The sequence below is a fragment of the Oncorhynchus gorbuscha genome, linkage group LG26 (assembly GCF_021184085.1).
Source record: "Oncorhynchus gorbuscha isolate QuinsamMale2020 ecotype Even-year linkage group LG26, OgorEven_v1.0, whole genome shotgun sequence".
In the NCBI taxonomy this organism is placed as follows: Eukaryota; Metazoa; Chordata; class Actinopteri; order Salmoniformes; family Salmonidae; genus Oncorhynchus; species Oncorhynchus gorbuscha.
Genome location: NC_060198.1, coordinates 21,247,868 through 21,256,093, shown reverse-complemented (window position 1 = coordinate 21,256,093; position 8,226 = coordinate 21,247,868). Strand labels below are relative to the sequence as shown.

Below are 8,226 nucleotides of genomic sequence, written 5' to 3'. Positions count from 1 at the left end.
ATAAATGTCGTCCCACTTCATGATTGTGTCCCACTTGTTGTTGATTCTTCAAAAAATACAGTTTTATATCTTTTTGTTTGAAGCCTGAAATGTGGCAAAAGGTCGCAAAGTTCAAGGGGGGCGAATACTTTCAAGGCACTGTATCTATCAGCTTCGCACATCTGGATTGGGGATTTTCTCTCATTCTTCCTTGAACAAAATTATGGACGCAACATGCAACAATTTCAAAGATTTTTACTGAGTGACAGTTCATATAACGAAAGTCAAAATACATTAATTAGGCCCTAAATCTATGGATTTCATATGACAGGAAATACAGATATGCATCTGTTGGTCACAGAAAACCAGTCAGTATCTGGTGTGATCACCATTTGTCTTATGCAGTGCGACATCTCCTTCACATAAGATTTGATCGGGCTGTTGATTGTGGCTTGTGGAATGTTGTCCCACTTCTCTTCAATGGTGTGTAATTTGATAAATTAATTAAAAAGATTAAAAGCAATACAAACAAAAGTTGTCCAGTAGGCATCTACTGAGGAAGCTAAGAGCTGTGTTGTCAGTCATTTCCCAAGCTTCTTGACACAACGCACATCAAACCCGGAAGCCAGCCACACCATTGTGTCGGAGGAAACGCCGTAAACCTGGCAACCTGGTCAGCGTGCATTGTGCCTGGCCCTCCACAGGAGTCGCTAGTGCGTGATGAGAGAAGGATATCCGTGATGGCCTAACCCGGACGACGGTGGGGCAATTGTGCGTCGCCCCATGGACCTCCCCGTGGCGGCCGGCTGCGACAGAACCTGGGCTCGAACCCAGAATCTCTGGTGGCACTGCGATGTAATGCCTTAGACCACTGCGCCACTCTGGAGGCCACTAAAGTTGGGGCCACTAAAGGCGGCAGGTAGCCTATTGGTTGGAGCGTTAGGCCAGTAACCAGCTAGCTAGCTGCTATCCGAGTGGCCACTCCTGGCTAACGTCTCTGTCCTGCAGCAAGTACCAATTAGCCTGCTAGGCCCATCTCCCGGCTAGCTGAAGAGGTCCATCAGCCACTCCTTGGGCTACAATACCTATTTTACCAAATGGCCTGAACTCCTTTTACTGCCGATATGGAGCACCGCTGTTATATCACGACTAGACTACCGACGTAATCTGCCCGGAGAGGTTTTTCAACAGGCTCCTCCATCGCGACCTCCCCTAAATGCCCATCTGCTAGATGCGGCCTGCTAGCTGTCTAGAGCATTTCAAACTGTTAGCTCAATTTCTTGGGTCACTATACCTATTTTGCCAATTAGCCTGGACCCTTTTTACTACACAGAGTTAACTCACTGTTCCTAGGCCGTCATTGTAAATAAGACTTTGTTCTTAACTGACTTGCCTAGTTAAAGTTTTTTAAAAGGACTTTCACATTCTTGTTCTGAAGCAATTCCAGTGTTGCTTTGGCTGTATGTTTGGGGTCATAGTCCTGTTGGAATGTGAATCTTCAACCCAGTCTAAGGTAGTTTGCACTCTGAAGCAGGTTCTCATCAAGCAGTTTCCTGTATTTGGCTCCATTGTACCCTCCAGCCTTACCAGTCTTCCAGTCCCTACTGCTGCAATGCATCCCTATCGCATGATGCTGCCACCAACATGCTTCACGGTAGGGATGGTGTTAGACAGGTGATGCGCTTTGCATTCAGGCCAATGAGTTCAATTTGTCTCAGACCAAACCACCTTTTACCTTATTATCTCAGTAATTCACGCGCCTTTTTTTCAAACTCCTGGCGTGCTGTTATGGGCCTTGTTCTCAAGTGGTTTCCATCTGGCCACACCCAAAAATCCCAGATAGATGAAGTGCTGTTGAGAGTGGTCATTGGGTTGATGGTCGCTTCTCGGCCTTTTGGCTCAGATCAAGTGTAGTTACTTTGACAGTGCTGCACTTGATCGGAGAAGCGATCGTAGGCCAGAGGGCGCCCGGGAAAATTGTGTTTTTATTTCTGTTTAAAATTATTGTCATTTTGTTGTATTGTTTCACCATTGTTTCCTTTTGTCCTGGGTTAGGTGGTGGTTTTGGTGCAGGGCTACAGGTGCACCAGCACCTGTAGGGTGAGTTTAAAAGGCCCTCTGGTCTTTTCTTATTTTATTTTATTGTAGTCTTTTCCCTTGTTATCCTGTTTTGCATCTCTCCTCCCCCTTGTATCCTACCCTCCCCCCCTTTTGCTCTTCCTATTGTTTTGAGTTTCGTGTGGCCTGCTAGCCGGAGTTGCCTTTTGGCTTGTTGCCTGCTAGCGTTAGCTAGTCGGCTAGCCTCTTGGCCCTTTAGGCGAGGCAGGTTTTTGTTTGCTTGTTTGTTTGTTTGTCTGTCTGTGTGTTTGTCTGTTTTGTTTGGCTAGCCTCTGTTGTTTTTTGTTGCCAACTGGGGGACTTTTTTGCTGGCTGGCCTGCTAGTTGGCTAGCTTAGCCTGGCCTACTGGTGAGGCTTGCTAGCTTAATTGCCCCCAAGCTTTTGGCAGGTGTCGCTGGTTAGTGTGTCTCCGTTTGTCATCCCCATATCTCTGTGCTTTTTTTGTTGTGAGGCCTCTTGGCTTGTGGGCCTGCCAGCTGGTAAGCTTAGTCTGTCTGGCTGGTGTGGCCTGCTAGCCTCCAGGCCTGTGTTTAGTGTCATTTACCCTTGTCTCCTCCTTGTGTCCTGCCCTTGTGTGAAAAATAATCTAGAAAAACATTTAAAAAACAACCCCCCCCTTGTGTCCCTTCCCATTGTCAACAAGTTTAGCTTGGTGCTGTGCTAGATAGTTTGTTTTGTGTTCCGGGGTGCTGGTAGGCCCTGTTTAGCATAGCCTAGCTGAGCCAGCCAGCTCCCTTGGTTTGTCCTACACTTTCCCCCCTTTTTTTTCCCTTCCCCCAACCCCACCTCCCTTCCCCCCTCCCCCACTCCATTCACCCTTCCCTCACTCCCTTCACTTGCCCCTCCCCCTTCCCAACCCCCTCCCCCTTTTTGCCCTTCCCCTCCCCCCTTTTCACTGGTGTTGGGTTGTAAAGGGAGTGGGCCTCCATCATGTCAGCAGCACAGGCTGGCATGAGGAGGCACCATGCAGTGCGCCTCCTTTTAAAGGAGAAGGGAGGGAAAATAATGGAGTTATCCCGATTGGATTTCTCCAGAAAATTCCTCCAGAAAGAACTCTGTTTCCACCCCGCGCAGGTAAACTGCATCCTAGCCCTCCCCTATAGGAAGGGCTTCGATGTCAGTTTTGCCAACGCCAGCTTCCTGAGGGAGTTCTGGGGGAAACTCCAGAACTCCCTGAACACCCAGGGGTCCCTCACAGCAATGTTCGAGGTGACCAAGCTGACGGACAATAGCATCAAAACCGTTATTGTCCGTATGTACAACGAAACCGTACAGCCGGAGGACGTTGCAGTATGGCTGGACAGGTACTGCAACGTAAAGGGGCCCCTGATCCAGGTTAAAGACCTCGACGGGATCTGGACAGGGGCCTGGAGGGTCACTGTCCAGCAAAGGGAGGACCCTGGGGGCTATGGTGGGTTGAAAGCCATCCCATCCACCATAGTCCTCGGAGAGAACAGGGGCCATGTTCACTACCAGGACCAGCCCAAGCTGTGCCGTAAGTGTGGTGAACATGGCCACCTGGCAGACGCCTGTCAGAAGGTGGTCTGCATGAAGTGCCGGGAGGTGGGCCACCGCTACGAGGAATGCACGAACGGAAGGTCGTGCAACCTCTGTGGCGAGCGGTCCCACCTCATCCGCAACTGCCCCTCCTCCTGGGCCAACAGGGCCAAGTTCGGAAGGAGGGAGTGGGCGGCCGCGGACCGGGCTTCTGAGTGCCGGAGGGGCAGTTGCCGAGGTGGTAGTGGAGGAGCCGGTGGTGGTGAAGGAGGAGGTAGTGGTGGAGCCGGTAGTGGTGGTGGAGGAGACAGTGGTGGAGCCGGTGGCTGTAGTGGAGGGAGCGGAAGGAGCAGTGGTGGAAGTAGTGGGAGGAGAGGACAAAACCCTCCCCACCCCAACCCCCCTGCCCCAGACTAATGTGAACCCTGAAGGAGAAAGGGCCGAGAAAGACGGCTCTGGAGAGATCTTTAGTGAAAGCTCCCCAAGTGGGTCAGACATTATAGGGACGGTGTCGGAAAGCACCAGGGAGACAGAGTCGGGAGACATGGGAGAAGGGGGGGAGATTCTGGAGGAACACCTCCCCCCACGTAAAAGAAATGCTGAGGAGCTCTCCGACCCCGAACAGGGCGAGGAGAAAAAAGGAAAGGTGGAATGGGAGAGCTCCCAGGGGGAGGAAGAATTTAGAACCTTCCCCTCCAACTCCCCCAATCAAGTCTCCTTTTAAACCCGGTTTTAACCTCCTCTCCCTTCCACCCCCCTTTACCCCGGAGGGAGAGAGAGAAATCACCAGAGAAATAACCCCCTTTTAACTGTTAAATGCTTTTCTTTCGGCACGGTTTTTACTCACCCCTTTTATGGCTTTTAAAATCACCACAATAAATGTAAGGAGCATAAAAACAGAAATGAGAGCACAGTCGGTTTTATCCTTTTTAGAAAGGTTTAACTCAGATGTGTTTTTACTACAGGAGTGTGGTCTACCCTTTTTATCCTCTTACAGCAAATTGGAGGATAAGTGGCGGCACGGGCCCTCCCTTTGGAGTGGCTCAAATTTTAACAAGAATGACGGTGTTGCCATTTTAATCAAGACCCCACAGGTGGTGGTGAAGGGGAGCACGGTGGTGGTAGGTGGGCGTGCTCTTTTAGCCAATTGTACTTTTATGGGGAGGGATTTTAACGTGCTAAACGTATATGGTTTTAATGACAAACATGACCGGTGCGCACTTTTAGAGGACCTGCAGTCCCACATGCTAGGGAGGGATCCTCTAGTAGCGGGTGGGGATTTTAATTGTGTTTTAAGTAGAGCAGACAGGAGAGGGGCAGGAGAGGATTTTAAGGTAGACAGATCAAGTGTTTTATTGCAAGGGCTGTGCAGGGATTTTAAACTGACGGACTGTTTTAAAACCCTGCATCCAAGAGAGGAGGGCTTCACCTGGACCAGTGGTGACGGCACCACAGAGCCTCTCGCATTGACTATCTGTTTACCCGGGACTGTCCCCCAACTGATGCTAGAATAACCCCTGCTTTCTTCTCAGATCACGCAATGCTGACGTGCACCCTTTCACTAACCTCAGGTGTGACTGTGGGAAGAGGGCCCTGGAAATTGAACTGCTCCCTGCTAGAAGATGATAGAGTAGTTAGCCAGTACAGAGAGCAGTTCAGCCAGTGGCAGACGCTACAGGACTTTTTTGACACACGAGCACAGTGGTGGGAAATGGTGAAGGGAAGGACGAGGACCTTCTTTAGAGAGATAGGAAAGGAAAAAAGCAAAGCAAAAGATAGACGCATGGTGGGACTGCAAAAGCGACTGGAAAGGTATTTTAACTTACGCCAACAGGGCTTTGATTTTAACCAAGAAATCAAAGAAGTAAAAAAGGAAATGGTACTTTTAGCAGAACAGAGAAGTAAGGGGGTGATTTTAAGAAGTAAGGAAAGGGAATTAGAAGAGGGGGAGAAGTGCACTAGGTACTTTAAGAAAATAGTTAGCCAGGGTAGGATTATGACAGGATTGAAAAACAAGGACGGGGTTTTAAAAACAGACACAGAGGGAATAAAGGAAGTGGTCGAGGACTTTTATGGGGAACTGTTTGGGGAAAAAGATGTGCGAGGGAACAATGGGGGACCTTTTAACGTATCTTGACAAGACCTTACCCAACACGGACGACCTGAAAAAAGACCTGACGAGGACAGAAATCGACCAAGGACTGAAACGTTTTAAGAGGGGTAAATCACCGGGGGAGGACGGCCTCCCTTTGGAGTTTTATCTGACCTTTTGGGATGTTTTAGCCGACGAACTTCTGACTGTTTTTACTGACTTCGAACACCTCGACAGACTACCCGACAGTTTGAGTGGGGATCGTGACTCTTTTATACAAGAAAAACGACAGGACAGACTTGAAAAATTGGAGACCGATTACCCTTTTAAATTTTGATTGTAAACTTTTTACCAAAGTTTTAACACTCAGAATGTCTTCTGTTTTAGGGGAGGTGATCCACCCGGACCAAACCTGTGCCGTGCCCGGAAGGAAGATCACGGACAGCCTGATACTGATCCGAGATGCCATCTGTTATGCGAGAGACAGAAATATGCGGCTTGTAGTCCTAAATTTAGATTTTGAAAAAGCCTTTGATCGGGTCTCGCACCAGTACCTCTTTAAGGTACTGCAAAAAATGGGTTTCCCGGACAGGTTCTTAGCTTGGGTGGGACTGCTGTACGGGGATATCACCAGCAAAATCCTTGTAAATGGGCATTTGTCAAAAGCAGTGGGAGTACACTGCGGCGTCCGTCAGGGCTGTCCTTTATCTCCTCTTCTGTTCGTGGCCTGCATTGAACCACTGGCACAGGTCTTGAGAAGGGACCAACGGATCAGTGGGGTGGGTATCCCGGGGAGTGGGGGGGGATGACCGCCAAGAGCGTATTTTACATGGACGACGTCAACATTTTATGCACTGACCTTTTATCCGTCGACAGGACTCTGGACAGGACTGACTGGTACGGACGAGCCTCTGGGGCGAGACTGAATAGAGACAAGACAGAGGCCCAATTCTTCGGACCGTGGGCAGACCCAGACTTGACCAGACTACCTCTGACAGTTAAACTGACGGACATAAGGGTACTGGGGGTAAAGTTTGACCAGGAGGGAGGAGGGAGTGGGAACTGGAGTGGGATCCTCGGGACAGTAAGACAGAGACTGGGTTTTTGGGGACTACGACAGCTGACTTTTGAGGGCAAGGTTTTAATCATCAAAGCTGTGATTTTACCTGTGCTTTTACTAATCAGTTCTGTTTTTATCCCCCCCTGAAGGAGTATTTTAGCCCTGGAGCGGATGCTCTTCTACTTTCTGTGGGGAAGCAAGTGGGAGAGGCTGAGGAGGGAGGTGGTCAAGAGGCCCAGGTCCAAGGGGGGGAAAGGCTTGCCTGACCTCTACTTGTTCCTGGGCAGCCGCTACACAGCATTACATCTGACTCTTGCCACCTCCCCGGTCAATAACAAGACACAGGCCCTCGCACGGTTCTGGCTGGGATCTTACCTCAGGACACTGAGGCTGATCCCAGTCGACCTGCGAGCCCCAGTCTCTTTCCTGCTCCCCACCCACTACGTCCAGCTCCAGAAATTTTTAAGACATTTTAAACTGGAAAAGGAAGCAGTCACGGTTTTAACTGAACACCGCTCTCTTCTCTCTCTTGTGCAGGAGCGGGAACCAGTATGTCCAGTGCGCGGGCTCGCTATAGGCGAGCCCACAACGGTCTGGCGCAACGTGGCCCATCCTGCTCTCCTGAATCGGCATCGGGACCTGTCCTGGATGGTCGCCCACGAGATCCTCCCGGTCAGGGCCGTTATGCACTCACGGGGCATGGCGAGGACATCCGTGTGCCCCCGACCGGGCTGCAGCCAAGAAGAGTCGGTGAGGCACATGCTCTGGGAGTGCAGAGCCGCCAGGGACCTGTGGAAGGAAGCAGGCCCCCTGATCACCTCGTGTCTGCCAGCAGGGGAGGACCTAACACCTCAGCTCGTGCTGTACGGGGTGGGCCGAAGGCCCATTCCACCGAAGGCCTTCACCAAGTTCTGGCCCACCCTCACGTGTCTGAAGGAAGCACTGTGGTCCTCCCGTAACCTGCTGGTAGCAAAAAGCGTAGAGACCACCCCCCAGGCAGTGGCCATGGTAGCCACGGAAGCCCTGGGGTGGTACGAACGGAAGGGGGCCTCGACCCCAGGCGAAGGGTCCCCCACAACACCCTAGGTCCCGGCGGCCACGGCGCCTAGGGCGATGCGCCTAGGGGAGGGATCTCCTCTGGGCCCCGAAGGACGGGACGATGGTCTATTCGGAAGAGCAGGATGAGGCGAGTTTGATAAGGACTCACCCCGCTTCTGTACAAGCGATTGAAGACCGCCTTTTAACAGTGACTTAACATGTTTCTAACGTCTTAAAAATGTTTAATCTTTGTTGAATCATTTCGTACACATTTTAAATGGCTTTTACAGATTTGATGTTTACAAAGAAAGTACTTTTATCCATAGTTGTCATTGGTCTTAACAACACGTACTTTTAACAAATTTAAATGTAAATTCAAATGCTGTGTTTTATGCCTTGTTGCCGTTTTTATGTGTATAAATGATTAAATGAATGTATGAG

General features: G+C 50.2%; 1 protein-coding gene across 2 annotated transcripts; it reads left to right on the top strand.

The window, feature by feature from the left end:
* Positions 1–3,942: 3,942 nt before the first annotated feature.
* Positions 3,943–8,220, top strand: LOC124016367. 2 transcript variants are annotated; one of them, XM_046331926.1, is made up of 2 exons: positions 3,943–4,716; positions 7,285–8,220. In XM_046331926.1, exons 1-2 carry the CDS (start codon positions 4,450–4,452, stop codon positions 7,831–7,833), a joined length of 816 nt encoding a protein of 271 aa, XP_046187882.1. In that variant the 5' UTR covers positions 3,943–4,449; the 3' UTR covers positions 7,834–8,220. The 2 variants fall into 2 exon arrangements, with proteins under 2 accessions (XP_046187882.1, XP_046187883.1); XM_046331927.1 differs by having other exon boundaries at positions 3,943–4,720.
* The last annotated feature ends 6 nt before the right edge of the window (positions 8,221–8,226 follow it).

What these genes read in the sequence shown, in the direction of transcription:
- LOC124016367 (XM_046331926.1), top strand. Translation starts at nt 4,450, where the DNA reads ATGGCTTTTAAAATCACCACAATAAATGTAAGGAGCATAAAAACAGAA. An exon ending in TGAAGGGGAGCACGGTGGTG is followed by an intron (nt 4,717 to 7,284) that starts GTAGGTGGGCGT and finishes TCTCTTGTGCAG; the next exon opens with GAGCGGGAACCAGTATGTCC.